The 19642-nt window shown below is 34.0% G+C and overlaps 1 protein-coding gene across 1 annotated transcript; it reads left to right on the plus strand.

The window, feature by feature from the left end:
- Positions 1-1139: 1139 nt before the first annotated feature.
- On the plus strand, positions 1140-19395 carry LOC148603217 (uncharacterized). Its single transcript, XM_088553369.1, has 8 exons — positions 1140-1242; positions 2714-2857; positions 3336-3426; positions 3750-3874; positions 12532-12665; positions 17997-18068; positions 18493-18774; positions 19297-19395. Exons 1-8 carry the CDS (start codon positions 1140-1142, stop codon positions 19393-19395), a joined length of 1050 nt encoding a protein of 349 aa, XP_088409495.1.
- Positions 19396-19642: the final 247 nt, after the last annotated feature.

Raw genomic sequence — 19642 nt, forward strand, 5'->3', positions numbered from 1 at the left:
CCGATGAAGCCATAGACGGACAATCGACAGAATTTGTAGAGAATGTTCCGAGGACTATCTCGTCAGACATCATGAAGAGCTCAAATGAAATATGAATTACTAAAATAACAAAAATTGACATTTCAATTTCGACAAATATAGTTTTGCACTAATTGTGAGCAAGACCAAGCAAAACTAAAATTTAAACCGAACAATATTGCAATTTATGTTCTGTATCTGCATCACAAATTGTCCACGGCCTAGTGCCAATATAGCATCTGCTGAGTGGTCTGTTTTGGTAGCGCTACTGCGTTGCCCTAAGACTCATAACAAAGCAAACTACATCTTTTACTATATCAATATACACCATTGGCGTATAAATTCGACGATGTCACGCCCTCATATTAAGATGCTGGATTGAAAGCTTTGAACATTTAATAACGTGTAAATTTAGAAATAAATCATGGAAGCTTTATCATTGTTTTACCACGGGCTGGCCATTTATGTCGTATTGTTTAAACTAACACATACTCTTTATGTTGATTGGATTCTCATGAACAATTTTTTTAAATATTTGAAAAATGAATTTTAATCCCTCATTATTGAAAAAGAATCTATATATCTATGTTTATCCTATGTAAACTTCCTACAAATACAGGGTGCAGAATAAATCATTGGTTTCTTAGTTTAACAAAAAGATGACGAGTTGTGATATGTTTATGAAATTTCGTTGAGTTCGGGTTGCTCATTTACTTTTGTTTCTTTGTACATGTTAGTTTGGTTATTCGCATTCGTGTTCTTCGTTGTGTGCCCCGGTTTTCCCGGTCTAGCCTTTATCGTTGGATTATTCTTTTGATTTCCGCTAGAATCTTGCAGTTACATTGATCACTCTTAACAAGCGAAATGGGAATGGGTTCACCTGTACTTTTTATGTTCTATGGATTTTTGGTTACACCCTTATTTATGTATCAAAATTAATCTACACCCAATATTTGATATCATACAGCTATTGTTCATAGTGAAAGTTTGCAGTTAGTTCTGCATGTCTGGTTAGTCTTCAATCTGCCAGTTGGACCGGCTTGAAACAGTTACTGGTAACACTGGAGAATAGTGAATTCAATGTGCGACTGCCTTTTTTCTGTTATTTTAGTCAAGGCAATATGACCTGTGAATGGTTAGTCTGGACGACAGTCAGTGATATGGGTTTTTTCCTGGAAATTGAGACACACGGCAGTCCTGGTCAAAGTGTCAATGTGTCCGATGGTGAGTTGTCCAAGAAAAATCCATGAAATATAGTATGTCGTTTTAATTTGAAGTTGCCTCGATACGTTCTTTTCGCACATATTCGATTGTTGTCCCATTTTATCAATCGCAAATCAAAACATCTAAACTGATAAGGCAACAGAGGGATCTAATCTACTGCTTACCTGAAATACAAAACTCGAAATCACGAATTCAGAAAGAAACACAGACATGATTCAAACCCGCAGGAAATACCTGGATAATAACCTTTTTGTTTTATTTTTGCCCGTCGGTCTCAATTGTTGTTAAATGGTATGTATTGAACTATAATCATTTCGATAACAACTTCATCTTAGCATTTTAAATTATATATAGCAAGGCGAATAATCTATTAACTTTGTTATTCCGTCGGTGGGACTGGAATTCGTTCCCTTCTGACATCTATGGCAGCATTGCCTATCCAGATTTTAGCAATCGAGACCACATATCGTTTCCGCTGACCTGGTTATTCCCCATCAACGTTTTAGTCTAGGGTTTTCCTGTACTACTGAACACGTTAAATTACAAGAGTATCATATATAAGATTTAAGACACATCTAGAAGTACAATTTATTGAATACATAATGTAGTAGTAATGATTGTTTCTACACGATTGTTGTACATGAACAGGACTCCTGTACTCTTATTTGTTTTTACCAAAGACTTTTTTGTTAAAAGTGTACGTTACATACGGTATGGGAAAATGCAATTAGTGTTAGGCAGATTGCTCTCTCCAGTTGTGTTTTCTAAAAGTCAGACCACAATTCGTCATGCTCGTATTTTTACCTTGTTTCGTTCTTGATGCCCGTATATTCGATATGTTGTCTCGTACAGACCTTTAGACTCCAATTGAGTAAACGGTTTTTGTCCAATAGTAGGCTTAGTCTTGTCAACTAAACTATGTTAATATTTTCATTAAAAATAAGGGTAGGTGGTGCACTATAAACATCTATAATATGTCGTTGTATGTATAAATACTTTTTTTAAGACTAAGATTCCATATGCAGTGATTGAAGAGAAGATCACAATTATCATGTTGCAAGTTTTTGTTTCTGAGTTAGACGTTAACTTCCAATACTAATAGGAACATATACACGTCGTACCTAAGAGTGATATAAGAGATGTAACATTAGTGATGTGGTATTTGTGTCATTGTGGTGTTTACATTTCCGTTTATTTGGTAAATTTCAGAGCATTTGGTCAGAGTAAGGTCTTTTCCATTCCATGACATTGTTAGAGCACCTGTATCATGTGGTTTTGTATTGATTTTACCATGGCAACTTCTATAAGAGACAAGAAAAAAAATAATTGAAGAAAATTTCCATACAAATACATAGATTCTGTGTATCGATGCTCATTACTTTTCTTTTGCTCCTACCCGATGTTTTTATTTCATTTATTTTTTGTGTTTTTTTTATATTTTATTATTCATATACTATATTATGCTTTGTAGGAACATCAACTTTCATTTTGGACTATGATACGCAGATGAGAAGATTATATCGACCACATTCAGGGCATATACATATTTTATATACCTCAACTTCCCCATCCGATCAGATGTTTATAACACGTATGATTGCAGGAGACGATTTCTGTAAGTAGCTTTAGTAATGTTAAACAACCTTTTTTGAATATTGAAAAAAAAAATTCTTCGGGACTTCAGTATAGCATTGTGTCTTATAGTTAAGCATGTTAGATATTAATATTGGTCCGGGTTTGAAAACTTTAAACTTTATATTTCTCTGTATGAAAAGTCCACTATTTGAATCTCTGTATCACCGGCTTTATTCAGAAATTTGTCAATAGAATGTAAGAAAAATAAGGTTTTTGACAGAGTTCTCTGCCCTTGAAATGTTCAAGGGCATTTAGATGAAATCATAACTCAATTTACCAAAATGACATGGCAAATCTTGTCTTTTTTCCTTGATTCTGATGGAGCTAATAGTCAAATTAAACTTTCGTAATGGTGTTTTTATTCATACTATGTTGCATCCACTATTTAATTCTTACATAGAGTGACCTTTACAATTTGTGCCAAGTATTGTAATAATATCTGAATATTTTCGATGCAGCTGGGACAGGTTGCAACAAAAAAGGACAGATTTTGGAAGCAAGTTCATCAGAACAGTATTTGTCAACTCCAAGATACCCAATTTCTTCAATGTATGTTTGTATTTTATTAGTATTTAACATCGTTTACATTCTTTGTCGTTTATTGACTTAATGTAACTTGTCAATTTAATTTAAAGTGTGTATATTTCTTTTTCAATGACTTCACCAAATGCTTATGATAGCAGTGGTAACTTTTTAACTGCAAATAGGAAATTTTGCATTATAGGTAGTGTTTAAAGTTAGCTGCATTGTTTAAAACCACAAATTTAGGATAACTAGGTTTTCTATGAATGTTTTTATTTTTCTTATTACACATCACAACTGTAACATATACCATACGAAGTCATAGCTTCATATATTTTGACGCAATCTAGACTTCCAGAGATTTGTAACTGGACAATTGAAACCTCCAACAATGCTGCTTTGACAATAAATATAGAGAATTTGGAATTGGACCCATATGAAGCTTCAAATGCCTTTTTGGAAATATGGGAATCCGGTAAGTTTATGAATGGAATAATTGGGTAAAGTGATATTAACTAATGATGCCAAATTGACTACACTGTGATACAAGCTGTTGAAATATGCCATTGTGTTATAACCTGAATGTCACATGTAATTGAAAACGAATCAACTTCGACCACAATGTATTTTCTTTCTATGAACCCTCTGTTTGGGTTTTTCCTGTAAAATTGTATATACCCCTTTTTCCAGTTATCCGTCCCATTTCAGAGTCAGATGACAGCACGTATGAATGATTTGTCAAAGGAATTTGTTTATCTTGTTGACCATTTACCTTTGGTTTGTACTGTGGTTAACATTGCATGGTTTTGACGCTTACCCTACCGATGCACCTGGTCTATGCTCACAGTTTTTAGTGCAGTCCGAGTTTCTCATTTGCTTTTGTTATTTTATATGTACAATTTTATTAACTTTATGTTAATTGTTGTGTGTGTCTATTTTCCCTGTCTGGTCTTTGTCCCTGGATTACATTCTTTTGATTACCGCTATAACCTTGGTTCCCTTGATTACTCTTTGTTTGGTGATTCCTTGACCCGTCCATATAAAAGTAATACACTGCCTATGGTAAGGTTATTCATTGTGTAGAAAATCCAATGGATCAGACAATGCTTTTTTGGTCTACGTAGGCTTTATTTTTATTGACAATAGTCCTTTCTGTATTTAGATCTGTACTATTCGAAAAAAGTCTCCTACCAAAAAATAAAACCAAATCAAACCAAAACAAGAACGATAATACTTGCTACTACTTGCTAACTTCATGTATACGGGGGATAGTGGGGGACTTGGAATTGAGTGTGTGGAATTGAAGGGAATGAGAATTTTGTATGGCGATTTTTAATGGGAAGAAGTAGACAAATTAGCTTTTCAAGTATTACTTTATATGAAAAATATTTAAAAGTAAAATGAAATAACAGTTAAAATGCTGAAGATTCTATAAATTTGGTTATCAAATATGATTAATTAATATTTGACAAATGAAAATGCAATGGGGATGTCATGATGGGAATTTTGCTATCGAAAATGGGGATAGGAACAAATAGGAATGGGGAATTGTATATGGTGTAAATTGAAAAAAAGTTTTCAATTCAAGATGTGTACCTTGTCGGTAGGTCATAGTTGAGTGTAGATGAATTTTAAAGACAAAATATAGATGTATTGATTGAAATTTCATTTAAGTTTATCTAATTTTAATTACATACGAGTGTTAAAAAATTACAATCTTTAGTTATTTATCAGTTGAATTAAAGGTAATGTACCCAATAGACTGTCAGCATCTCAACGAAGTCCTACAAGGATGATTATTATTGCTGTGAAAGTGAGATTCTTGTTAAGGTATCTTCTGTACCTTTCGTAATTTTGCTACTGATAATAGTTTTTGTCTTTAAACTGTGTAAAGGTTCCGAGATAAAAAAGTGTAACTTGTTTTTGATGGGTTTTTTTATTACTACTTTAAGGATTTCTTTCGATGTGGATGTGAATAAATGTTGTAACTAGCGAGTTGATAGTGTGTAAGGTGGAGAATTTACTTTCTAAGACTAATCGAATGACAAAAAGAGTGCAGTCTGTGTTAAGGGAGATAAATCAAAGTGCGTTAACGTATCATTTCCCCGCAAGTTCGTAACGCATAGACCTAGTTATTTAGATTTATAGCCTGAAGTGTCGTAACAATATGTCGCATACTCTTCGTGCCAAATCCATTTTAAGAATTTGCGGGGGAAAATAATCAAAGAACAACTGTTGCAAAACAACTGCTGAGGTCTTCCCCTAAATTTGCCCCAAACCACGAAATAAGAAGTAGCCATCTTAAAAGTGAAATGTATATAAACATTATTTTCTCATCAATGAGACGAATGAATGTTTAAGAAGGTCAATGAGTGTCAATGCTACATCAGTTTTCAAAGACCCCGATGTAGCAAAAACATTATCTACTATACATGACAAATATATTGTCGTACCAGCAGACAAAGCCCAAAACAACATTGTATGCAAAACGTTTTATATGCAATGTTTATTATCAGAGGTAGACGTAGAAAATAATAGCAGTGACAAGACCTATACTGCTATCACACTCTCAAAAGAAAAAAAATTGTGGAAAACCATAAATCTGTGCTATCCTCATTTGGGCTCTCTACCAGGGGCGATAACTGATTTACCGTTTATGTACTGGATTCCTAAATTCCACAAGAATCCATACAAACAAAGTTACATAGCTGTATCTGCGAAATACACCACCAAGCCTCTTTCAAAAATTCTAACTTCTGTACTCACTACTCCCGTAGTGGTATTAATTCAATGTGGATCCTGAAAAATTCAAAAGATCTTTTGGAGACAATCAGTTCAATACTATTATCAGAACATAATAGCATTAAAACCTATGATTTTTTCAACACTGTATACTTCTATTCCACATACTCAGTTAAAATCTCGGCTTAAAAACATTATACATCGTTGCTTTTCCAAAAAAAGATGGTACATCTAGATACAAATATATAGTTCTTGGTAGAGATCCCACATACTTTGTAAGACATAATTCCAAATCATCTTCCAAATATACAGAAGAAGATGGTAAAAAAATGCTGGAATTTTTAATCGACAACATATTTGTCCAGTATGGTGGACGCGTTTTTCAACAAACGGCCGGCATGCCAATGGGAACAAATTGTACTCCTCTACTTGCTGACCTATTCCTTCACTCTCATGAGGATGACTTTATAGCTGATCTGATCCGAAAGAAAGAATATCGTTTAGCTAAATCCTTTAATCTCAGTTTCCGCTATATAGATGACGTATTATCTTTAAACAATCCTAGTTTTGGGGATTTGATACATCGCATCTACCCCAAAGAATTTGAGATAAAGGATACTACAGACACTATGAGGTCAGCCTCATATTTTGACCTGCAATTAGAAATCGATGGTTAAGGAAAATTACTGACCAAACTTTACGACAAACTGGATGACTTTTCATTCAAAATTATCAACTTTCCTTTCATTTGTGGCAACATCCCTTCAGCATCTGCGTATGGAGTGTTCATATCAAAATTCGTACGTTATGCCAGAGCTTGCCGAGACTACGCAGACTTTTTGTATCGCGCTAAAACTCTAATAAATAGGCTTCTGGAACTGGGTTATGTTGCTACAGGATCGAAGGCATCAATACAAAAGTTTAATGGTCGTCATCATGAACTCGTGGATCGTTACGGTGTATCCATCTGCGCCATGAAAACTGATTGGCTCAATGTGTCAAAGTTTTCCTTTCTTCTTTCGTCTACTCCGGACTTGACTTTTTATGAGCAACTCGGCGGGTGTTTCTAGAAAAGCAGAGGACGCTTACCCTGCCTGTACACCTGGTCCATGCTTCCAGTTTTTAGAGGAGTCCGAGTTGCTCATTTGCTTTTGATACTCTGTATGTATGATTTTAGTTATTTTATATTCTTTGTTGTGTGTGTCTATTTTCTGTGTCTGGTCTTTGTTTCTGGATTACATTCTTTTGATTACCACTATAACCTTGGTTCCCTTGATTACTTCTTCGTGTGAGTTACATATACCTTAATAGACAGTATGTCGTAAAAAGATTATGTCATTCGTTGTAAATAAAAAGATACATTGATAGAAAAATAAATGAATAAATAATAAAAATTCCACGCAGTAGCATTAATGATTAGATAATTCATTTTACGTACTTTTTCTGTCGTATCTTTATCCTGGAATCACCAAAAGATACATAAGTCGACCCAAACACATTTTGGTTACCTTTGATAGTTTTTTTCACAAATATTAATGTTGAATAAAATGCACTAGATTCTACATGTTTACGAAATGTTTTATTACAGTGTGTCATTACAATTTCAATTCAACAGACCCTTTTTTGTACTACCTGATTCTGATTCCGCGAAAAGAAGCATGACCCCCTCTTTGACACATTATCTTGGTTCCGAGCAAACCCATCATCGCTCTGTCCCCTTTATGTTAGACTTTAATAGAAGAAGCAGTGGTTACCAATGTAAGAGTATTCGATATAAGGCGGTATTACAATTTCGATATCACAATTTCTCATTAATGTCAGAGCTAGAAGCGACTATTCAGACCTCTTAGGTCGCCACCGGTGTTTTTTTAGATTTTGATCCAATGCTATAAGAAAATACGTCTCATACGCTGCCTTAAAAGTTTTTTTCTGCACTCCATATCTTGATGAAAACTATTCTGTATCTGACAGACAGATTAGATATGATGGATTTTCATATGTCTTCAAATACATTGTCTGTTGTTTTTACTTGTATATGATTATTTCATCTTGAACATGGCGCACTTGTCTTAAAAAAATGAAACTTGTGTCTAGTTCGTTAGTTTAATAGAATCTACTTCAGCACAATCCCAGTCGTCCACCCAAAATCAGACCGTATTAGCTCAAGTAACAAATGCCCCATCTGCACTAGTTCAACCCGCACATGTCCAACAGCCCGCACAAGTTCGATCCGCAAGTTCTCAGCTCGCACAAGTTAAACCCGCAAATTCTCAGTACGTTCATGACCAACATAGCTATACACAGTCACAGACAGAAACGTACTACAATACATCTAATTCCAAATTTCGAGAGCCAGAATATCCACGAACACAAAGTTTACTAGAGTTCATAAATACAACAATTGCCCAAGTCGAATCTTTCGAGGTTTAACCGAAATATAATGTAATGGCAGCCATTTTGGGATTCCACCCTAAGCAATGTTCAGAAATTCTGATATTTGAAATAACCTCTTCATGACGAGGACTTGAAAACAGTCACAGGATTCTCGCTTACACATGCTAAATATGAGAAAGCTATCTCTTTGCCCTGGGAAAGATAGACAAAAGTACATGCAAGCTTTGGTCGATATTCCAACGCCAAAGAATAATTTATATAAGATAAAAACCCATTATGATGAAATCGAAATACGCATTCGAGGTTAAGAGGCATTAGGACAAAGCGATTAGACATACGGGATGTTTCTTGTACCGATCATTCCCAACAAACCACCAGGTGAAATCCGTAGAAATATTGTTAGACAGAATAGATCGACAGACTTAGATTTGATAGAGTTACGTCGTGCAATTTTTGACAAACTGTACATTATAAATGCAGAAAATCGAAAACACGAAATCGAGACACTGCATCGACCATAAGCGCATAGAAAGAAGTAATAATAGAAGAAGCTCAAACCTTAATGACAATAAACATAAACTTAGTTGTGCATATTATGAAGAACCATACTCGTCTACTAATTGTTACAGATCATAATGCTTGGTTGTCAATCGTGAAAAGAGATCGCCTTTACTTTTACTGCTTAAAACCTCAAAAACTTGTAGCAAGTGCAAGAAGCGTCATCACACTAGCATTTGCAAAGAAAGTGAGTAGACACAGGAACAGTCTAAGACAAGAGGAGAAGAAAACGTAGGTACAATAGAACACAACTCGAAGGAAATGGACAGTATCCTCCACTCAAAATCATCATGACGTGTTATGTTTGTTTTGTTGAAGACACCAATAAACCCAGTAATTGTAGGACATTATTAAAGCAAATATATTGTTTGATGAAGGAGCACAGCGATCATATATTACCCACGAACTAGCAGATAAACTGAAACTCAAACCAGTGTAACCGAAAGTATCAATTTATCAGGATTCAAAGATAAGGGAATAGCACGAAAGTTGGATATTTGAAAACCGGTGTGATATATTCTTTGTCAAGAGAAGGAAAACTACCCCATCCGAGTCTTGATCGTACCAGAAATCGCAGCACCGATGACAACTTTCGTCCGACAGGCATCAACTCGGTCATATTTGTCTGGATTAAAACTAGCACACTTGAGATTTCTATCCTAGTAGGAGCCAATTACTACTGAGCAATAGTAGAGAATCATATTATCAGAGGAGACTTGTTATCCTGAATGCTTATTTCGTCTACTTACAATCTTGAGACTCAGAGAACATTTGTGATGAATTTGATGGTCACTAAAAAATCTGAAGAATGCTATTGAGATCGGTTTTGAAAAACTGAGTCGGTAACTACTGAGAAACATTACATTGATCACCAGACAAGGCATTTCAGAATGCATATGAAGAAAAGCAGTAACATTACGGTGGAACGGGGACCATCCTACGTTACCGACAAAGCTGTTGCAAAGCGAAGAACAGAAAACGTAGTAAAACGACTGAGCAAGGAACCCAAATTACTTGTGAAATATGGAGAAATTGTGGCTGAGCAGGAGAAAAGGGGCTTTATAAAGATGATTGATGCTACTAATGTAAGCGAGGAACCGACTAAAATTCATTATATACCTCTCCATGCAGATGCAATGAAAAAAGATTTAACTACAACACCAATGAGTTGTATACGATTGCAGTTGTAGAGGAAACCCAGAATTACCGAGTCTAAATGACTGTTTGGTATGTGCCCGCCAAGTTGATCTAGTGGAGTCCGAGTTGCTCATTTGCTTTTGTTACTTTGTATGTATGATTTTAGTTACTTTATGTTCTTTGTTGTGTATGTCTGTTTTCCGTGTCTGGTCTTTGCCCCTAGATTACATTCTTTTGATTACCGCTACAACCTTGGTTCCCTTGATTACTCTTAAATTATACAGGGACAACATCAACATAATCCGTTGCGACGGGAGAAGCAATAATGTTCTAGTAATTGAATCAGCCAAGTTTCCGGTTCTGTTGTCTAGGAAGGATTTATATTCGATTTTTTTTTTGTATTAAATACACACGCTAGAAACCTTTAACATATGCATCAACAGACCTAAGCGATGATTAATTACCTTCAACATCGCATATACTGCACGGGAAACGAATTAGAACTAGAATTAGAAAATATGAAGCGTGAAAAAGCTAACCAACAATGTCCTATTCCATCACGTATCATTAATGATTTTTGGAACCGTGGGAGACGAGAATATCTTACCTCACTTAGGGAACACCACAAGAATACAGGAGTAAAAGTCTGTGATGTCGTGAAAAATCACGACGACACACCTAGGACAATCTGAAATATAGCTATTATAACGAAAGTATTTCATGGATGAGATGGACTTTGTATGTCTGCCATTGTACGCCCTAAAAATGGTACGACATCTAGATCAATTAGCAAGCTATGTCCAATCGAATTCTTATCGGACGTGGAAGATGAGACATCTAATGATACAAGTCTAATTCTGAGCCGATGAGCAAAGCCTGCTGCCAGGGAGACAATTAAATGATGGATTCAACCTAGATGCAAAAACTTGAGAACATTTTAAAATGCGTTTATTCAATGAGCCTTTTTTTCTAAATCCGTCTTTAATTCAGTTCTCACAAAGCTAATTGTTATTCATTTACAGAGAGACAATTGCAAAGTTTGATATTTTCCTTTTTATAATGTTCTCTTTATATTTTTACTACGTAATGTGTTTCATGGCACGCCCCGGTATGTCGGGGATTATATGCTCCGCTCATCACGTTTCTTAGTACCAATACAAGCAAAGAAGCAACGTGGCGTTCTTTTGCATTTATATTCATGATTATAGTGCATGATTCAAACAATTCTACGATAAGAACTATTGCGGTGGTTAATCAACTTTCCGGTGTTAACGCTGATATTGCCATTTGTTATACGAACTTGTATTTCCCGCTGTATATACATGGTTAGTTAGCCTGCCTAGACAGGTATGTTGGGTCAGGAATTAATTGACAATGCAGTTTAGCTGACCACTTTGTCGTGTTAAATGGATTATATATCATTTGAAAAAAGAAGGATAGTAAACGTAATTATAACTACAACTGATTTCAATAGTGGGCAGTCCTCACACCGGTAAAAAAATCAATTTGAGACTGTGTAAGATAAAACACTTCTCCAAAAGTATATCGTATATGGATCTTGGTAGGTGTTAAAACACTCGTGTTATTGGGGGAGTAAAAAAGAGCAAATTATGTATTTCTGTTCATAGATTGATGCTTAAACTGTATGCATTAAAGCATTTAGGTTCAAATGGATTGACATTTGACAAAATGGGTATGAGTAAAATGCTAGGTATCCATGTACAATTCTTAGAAGAGTGAAAGTGTAATCTACGAAACCGCGGTTCTAGCGAAAATCAAAAGAATGTAATCCAGGGACAAAAACCAAGCATGGAAAACAGACATACACAGCAAGGGGCATAAATTAACATAAATAATACAAAGTAACAAAAGTAAATGGGCAACTTCAATGATGACGACCATAAAACTTCTGAAGTGATGACTTCAATCTTGTAGCAACATAACCTTATTCCGGAAGCCTAACTGTAAGAGTCCTAGCGCGATACATTTTTTTTTTGTTGTCAAATTGATTTTGTAACATGAATGTTGTATGATCGAAATTGCATTATGTACGAACTTTTTGTTTTTACCATATTGGTTTGACTTTGGATTTTTTTTTCAATATAAACTGTCACTTGGGTCATGTGCTGTCGGATTTCGGGACAAGCAAAGTATAAATAAAAATAATATTTAAATAATAATTAAATATAAAGTATATCAGATTATGCTTGCATTCGTCAGATTTCTTTTAGTAGTATTCTATTGCTTTCTGTATGCAATAAAACTCTTTGGTAATTTACATATTTTATTGTTGTGTTATAGAGACCTTGGCAGCAAACCTATGTTGCGTGTTGAATTCATCCTCCTATACAATAAATGGCCCATTGGTCATCCTCACACTTTACACGAAGGAGATTCGAGCAAATGGATTCATCCTTACTTATAAAGAGACGAGGGTAAGATTTGTATCAAGAATAATTTTGAATAAAAATAATCAAAATGTAATCAAAGGAACCAAAATTCTAGCGGAAATCAAAAGAATCAAAAGAATAAGACAAACACAATAAAGAACATAAAGTAACTAAAATAATACATACAAAGTAACAAAAGTAAATAAGCAACTAGGACTTCACTAAAAACTTGGATCATTGACCAGGTGCACCGATAGGGTATGCGTCCTTATCTTTAAGTATTAAAAAAATAAATGTAACATTCAATATGACCTCTGTTATAATTGAAACCCATGCTTTACTCAATTAAACAAGATATTAGTGTATGCACTCGAGGAAATTAAAATGACTAGTCATACCCAACGGATACCCCTTTGATAACCGAACTCCACTCGTTAGAGTACATTTGTACCCAATTAATTATATCCTCTGCATCATTTGCCAACTCAATTAATTTGGCAATATATGCTTTTCTATGTAGATCATTTAACTTACGGTAAAACATTGCAATAAAGTCTTAGTTAGGGACGACGTTTGTACCCTGGGAACATTGATTGTCAATGAACAGGCAATGTTTACATTTCTTAATGTGGTGCCAATTTCAGTAAACAACTGCACTAAGCGACCATTTTGTGGAAATATTTATTTCAGAATATTATATTAAACATCAAGTTTTAGTGACAAACGATTATCATACGTGCAGAAATAATTTGGAATACATTAAATCAATCTTCAGTTATTAGTACACGAGACTCATGGTTTCCATTTCTTTCTTGGAAGCCTGAATGTATGTTGCTGTATATTGTCTTTTATAACTGCAAGTGCAAATTTTCGGCAGGCTATATGAGTCGTATGAAATATAAAAGTAAACAACAGAATTAAAGAACTCATAATGACAAATCGGAGTGTCATATAAACAAGTAATTGAAATGGCAATGTTAAGAATAAAATGAAATTTGCAGCTATGTTCCTCCTATGGTAAAGGCATTTCCATATTTAATAACTAAAACAGGACATCCCGTTCCCATATAACTATAAAACAGATACATGTTTTTTTCACATAAGGCTTCATTGAAGTTCAGTTACTGGATATATCATTCCTGCATTATTCTAGTGAATTGCATTTTGATATGAATAAATTAACCTTGAAATATAATAGGAAATATAATATTTACAGAGCTTTAAATTACAAAATATATCATTTTAATTAAACCGACGATTCTTGATTATTCCAACACCAGTGTCTTTCTACATGGTTCAAGTATGATGTGAATGGAAATGAGTATTTCCCGACCGATACATCGGACAGACAGATTTTTATGAAAGCGAAAAGGAGAGAGCCAGGAACCCAGTACGCGGCCCTGTAATTAAAAGATAGAAAAAGTGAATTGAATCTTTATAATTCCTACACTTTGTAACAAATTAGAACTAGTTTTGTTTGTTAATGAATACTCAAACAGTTATTGTCATGTAGAACAAAGCATAGCGTGTTTAAAGTAGCATGCAACGAAAATTGCCGACATTACCACCTTTAGTATAGTTTTATAAATAGACACTAAAATTCCTGGGCGAAAAACGGTTGATTTTCACTTGTTTATTTATCCTAATAACGTAATTTCGGAACCGAAAACGGATCAACGCAGTCAACCGATGTAGAATACAGGCATGACAGACGAGCACTGAAAAACTTAAAGTTAACGGTTTTTGCATCTGATATTCTGTACAGCTAAATGTTTAAGGTAGGTATTGTACAATTGTAATAAGCCCCTGTACCATGTATTAACTTTAATGTGGTTATTGTCAGATTTATGTTGGTACCTGGAAGTCACTGTAAATTGAAGTTAAATCCTTGAGAAGATACCATACATTCATTTCCGCTATATAGATGACGTATTATCTTTAAACAATCCTAATTTCGGGGATTTGATAGATCGCATCTACCCAAAAGAACTTGAGATAAAGGATACTACAGACACTGTGAAGTCAGCCTCATATCTTGACCTACACTTAGAAATCGATGGTAAAGGAAAACTATTGACCAAACTTAACGACAAACGTGATGACTTTTCATTCAGAATTGCCAACTTTCCTTTCATCTGTGGCAACATCCCTTCGGCTCCTGCGTATGGAGTGTTCATATCACAACTCATACGTTATGCCGGAGCTTGCCGAAACTACGCAGACTCTTTGTATCGCGCTAGAACTCTAATAAATAGGCTTCTGTAACAGGGTCATGTTGCTACAATATTGAAATCTATTTTATTACCGCCGTATTGTTGTACTGCCTTGTTTGCGAGAGGTATTTATAATTATCATGATATCCTGATAATTATAAATACCTCTCGTTCATACGTCCACAACTTTTTCGTTGTAGTTTTGTTTTCAACTAGTGATCGCAGTCCTTGATATTTTGACAGATGTATAGTGTAGGTATGCCTATTATGGGATTCAATTTCAGACTGAAGCAATATCAACTTCCTGTTGACAACTTCGTTTAAAGTTTATATTTTGACCTTTTGGCAACTCAGGTGGGGAGTGGTTGGTTCTTTATATTGAACTTTGCTCTCTGTTTTTCTTTGATATCAGTAAAAATAAACTCCTTTTTCAGGAAAGTCAGGGAACAAATTAAACTACTTCAATTGTATTATATGCTCAAAATGGACAAAAGTATATGAAAGAAGGGGAATTTCTAAAGCTGTAAAGAAACTTTAAAGAAATATTTTTTCCTGGATTCATTTAAAGAAAGCGACGTTATTCGAACGAATGTAGACATTTACAACATTTATTCCGTAAAACTTATGGGCAGCCACAAGTTACTGCTCAAATACTATAAATCCCCATCAGAATGAAGCCATTACAAAACCACAGTACAGTCCTCCATCTATCACCCTTCCTATACCATCAAACCAATAGAATGTAATGCTTCCTCCCGAGAACAGATGCTTTTCACAACATTTGCAACATGGGTTTGTGATACAGAATGCAGTAAAACAATTGCAGCTAACAGTCGTTCCTTCATCATAGAACTGTTACAACGCATGGGAAAGCTGTGCAAGTAGAACGAAAAATGCAGATTTGATTGTGACAATCCGGGCAGTTTAAGTGATACTGATTATCACTCTTAAAAAGTAGAATTTCTATGAACTGGAAAATAGATCTATAACCTTACCTCAAAAACGCTTCAGTCGGAAGCGTTAGAAATTCTTTAGCAATATACCTTTGCAAAATTAAATCATTACTTAATATTTCAAAGTCTAGTATACGGCGCGCAATATCATACCTGAAAAATGTGCTATTGACAAATTGCGTTCTTTCCAACAAAGTGTTTACTCAGATAAAAACAGAAGAAGTCATCAACAACCATACCATACCAGACCTCTGGCATAGTCTCTCTCTCTTTATTTTCTGCATTAACACTACAACATTATTTCGAGAGAAAACAATTATTATACATGTATGTTGATCATGCATAATGTACCATTTAATGACTATGTTTTAATATTATTCTAGGAGTATAAAAAACATATAAGAATAGTTTTAAGCATCTGCTTGTTTTATTTCATTTTATTCCAGGTCAGGTGGGTAGTAGAAGCAGCAAATGCAAGAATAAAAAGATGGAAATACATTTCTAACATACTTCCAACAAATCAATTTCCGCACATTTCTGAAAACATCCAAATCGTTCGTGCCTTTTTTTTCCACTTTCATCTGAAACAGCCGAACATGACGAAATCCTTGCTGCTAAAATGATGTTTTTATCAATGCAAATTATTTCTTTTCAGTTTTGTCGAAGAGCATAATTTGGAACGTAGATCTGCTAAGTGGCAAGTTACAGAAGATTTAGACAATGTCCAAAAGCTAGATGACGAAGAATTAAGGAACATTACATGTAGTGTTTACCAGCTAAAACTTAGCAGCAGTTACATCCAGGAATATTATGAGCCATATTTTATTTTATAAGGAATATCCCGGAACCATTCGCAAAAAGCAAATGCGCTTCATCCAAACAATGTATTTTATGGATCAAATTCAAAGAATCAACAATTTGTGCCTGATATTGTAAATGTCGTTTAGGTGCTCATGTTGTCGGTGTCTGTTCTAACATTGCGTTTGTACTGTAGTATTTTGGTTTTGCGAGACACAGTGACAATAGACTGTATGGTGTATGAAACTGGGGTGAGTTTGTTGAGGATACTAAAATTGGTTGACCAGTCTGATTCGAGAGTGAAAGTAGCACGATAGATGAATGTTTGTTCATGTGACATAGTGTGAATATACTGTTTGGTGTAAAATACTAGGTTGATTGTTACTGACGCATAATTGGTTGACCAGTCAGATTCTGAGGTTGATAGTGGCCTAAAAGAATGATTGTACATGTATTGAGTTTTTATTAACAGGTGTATTTTGTGTAATCAATGTACTTGTGTAATAGGTGTTATTAATTGTTTTATCAAGTCATGTCTACAAACCGAACTTTAAGGACTCAAAATAAAATTTGCGTGCAATTTGTTCTCCACTCCATAAGTGCTGCATATATTTAGTATATTGTACAATGAAAAGTATTTTCTGACAAACATTGCCATTTTTACAATCAAAACATATCTGAAAAAAAAACATTAACTTGTGTTAGTATAATCAGGCAATTGATATTAAAACAACAATTGAAGCGAGTGGTAGTAGCTTGTCATATCAAGTTGTTTTCACTATTTAGTGAAATAGTAACTATTTCAAGCCATCTATAAAATGCATTTAACCAAAAGGTCATGCACTTAGTGTGGATATAATTGAAAACGCTATTCATGTATATCCACTATAATAAAAATTGATGTTATTAGCTATTTCTTACAATGATTGGTTATTGTTCTCGCTTTTTATCGGTCATTTCCAGAATTTGGTGATTTTTCTTTAAAAAATGTATTTTTTTACCAAAAACTCGCTTTCAACAAATTAGCATTGCCAAAAAAGATATCTATATTTATAGTATAATTACGGTTCATGATTTTGGCCATTTATGATAATAATAGGAAGTTGTTCTCACTCTTTATCACTTATTTCCAGAAATATGTGATTTTCATTAAAAAAAAGTGTAAATATTACCGCAGACATATTGAAAATATATTTGAAATAAACATTGTTTGCTATATATTACAATCATATGAAGCTGTTCTCGTTTTTATTGTTGATTCTGTGATTTCTCTATAAAAAAGCAAACTTTTTTTTTTGCTTAGAAAGTATCAAACAAAGTATCTTTAGTATTACTGAAAAAAACATTTCTGACACCGAATAAAGTAAAAATTGAGAAAAATGAATTTTAAAACTATTTCCACCTTATTTTAGCTAACTCTAGGAACTACTGACAATGATGTTTTACAAATGAGGCCAATCTCGATTGCAGATCCGGTAGTAAAGGTAAATTGTTCATTTAGTACTTCCGTGCAGAATATTTTAAATATTTTTTTCGACTTTTTTTATTCCTTTTTAAAAGGCCTCGTTCCAATACTACACGGCGGCAACATTGGTTTCAATCTGACTGGCTTTCATGCATGTATGAACGATCTGAAGAAGTTCTTGCAATTATGAACTTTTTGGCAAAGACATTCTCGACCAATCAAAAACGGATATAAGCATTAAGAATCTTATGATAAAAATTATATTTATATGAAAACTATTACTGAAATTAATGTTAATTGTCATTTATTACAATCACACGTAATTGTTTTCAATTTTTATTCATTATTTCCATGGGTTTATCAATCAATTTTGACATTTCTGACACCAAATAAAGTAAAAATTGAGAAAAATGAATTTTAAAACTATTTCCACCTTATTTTAGATAATTACAAGAAATTCCGACAATGATGTTTTACAAATGAGGCGAATTTGTACTGCTGGAGAGCCATGTTTCCTTATAGGTCATGTTGGGATACAGCAATCGTTTAAATCACAGTCCACCTGTTTACAACTTTGTTTGCTAATCCAAGGTTGCAAGTCGATTAATTTCTCATCAAGAAACATGATTTGTCACATTAACAACAGCAGAAGAGATAAAACTACATCAGAGTACTCTACAAACGTAGCGGGATTTATTTACAAAGATGCTGACATGATACCCAAGGTATGTTTAAAATGGCAAATTGTTAACCCTTTTACCATAGAGTAAAGCCATTTACTTTCACTATCAATTTTTCATATTCAATTTATTTGCAAACGTTGAGTGCATTTGAATTATGTAATGTATACTGTAATCGTATTAAATTTGGCAGTTGCTTATTTAGGCGGATCCTATCAAGTGACCATTTTTGCAGGTATCAATTTTAGCGGAATTTCAAATGATTACCGTCATATAGTGTTAAAATTAATTTCGCGTGTACTGATGTTGCCGTTTGTCTGTCATCCGCTAAAATAGCGATAATTAATTCACCGCAAAAAATATTACGTTTACAGCAATAATTTTAGAAAGAAAATGTATCATGGCATCTTTATCATGTCTATTGTCGTCACATACAAAACACTGATAGATTCATTAGAACTGTCATCAAAAAGAGACGCGGACAACTGAGCGGTATAACTTGATATTTGAAAACTGGTTATTATGTTATTGTTTTCATATTTAATCTTTTGTCAATGTTTTTGAAAGGCGCTTGCTGGAAGTTGCCAGACTAATATCTGTTCTCATTCCGAAATGTGTGTACCACATCCAACCAAAGGCAATGTGTGTATACTTCTAGGTAGGTAGAAATTCGTGTGAAAAGGTATTCCGGGTTACATCAATATAAACAGACACCGAAAATATGACCTGAATTACATGTTCGCTGTGATATTTCTGGTATTTTTTGTCACGATCTCAAATTAACCCTGCTGAAATTCTTAAGTTTTTATTATTATTATTATTATTACTATTATTATTATTATTATTATTATTATTATTATTATTATTATATAGATAGCAGTGTTTTATCGAATATTCCCAATAAATTTCGATA

Source organism: Perna viridis, chromosome 11 (assembly GCF_037379345.1).
Source record: "Perna viridis isolate PV_CMFRI_1.1 ecotype Kerala chromosome 11, ASM3737934v1, whole genome shotgun sequence".
Classification (NCBI taxonomy): domain Eukaryota; kingdom Metazoa; phylum Mollusca; class Bivalvia; order Mytilida; family Mytilidae; genus Perna; species Perna viridis.

What these genes read in the sequence shown, in the direction of transcription:
- LOC148603217 (XM_088553369.1), top strand. Translation starts at nt 1,140, where the DNA reads ATGACCTGTGAATGGTTAGTCTGGACGACAGTCAGTGATATGGGTTTT. An exon ending in AGATACCCAATTTCTTCAAT is followed by an intron (nt 3,427 to 3,749) that starts GTATGTTTGTAT and finishes GACGCAATCTAG; the next exon opens with ACTTCCAGAGATTTGTAACT. An exon ending in ATGCTGACATGATACCCAAG is followed by an intron (nt 18,775 to 19,296) that starts GTATGTTTAAAA and finishes TGTTTTTGAAAG; the next exon opens with GCGCTTGCTGGAAGTTGCCA.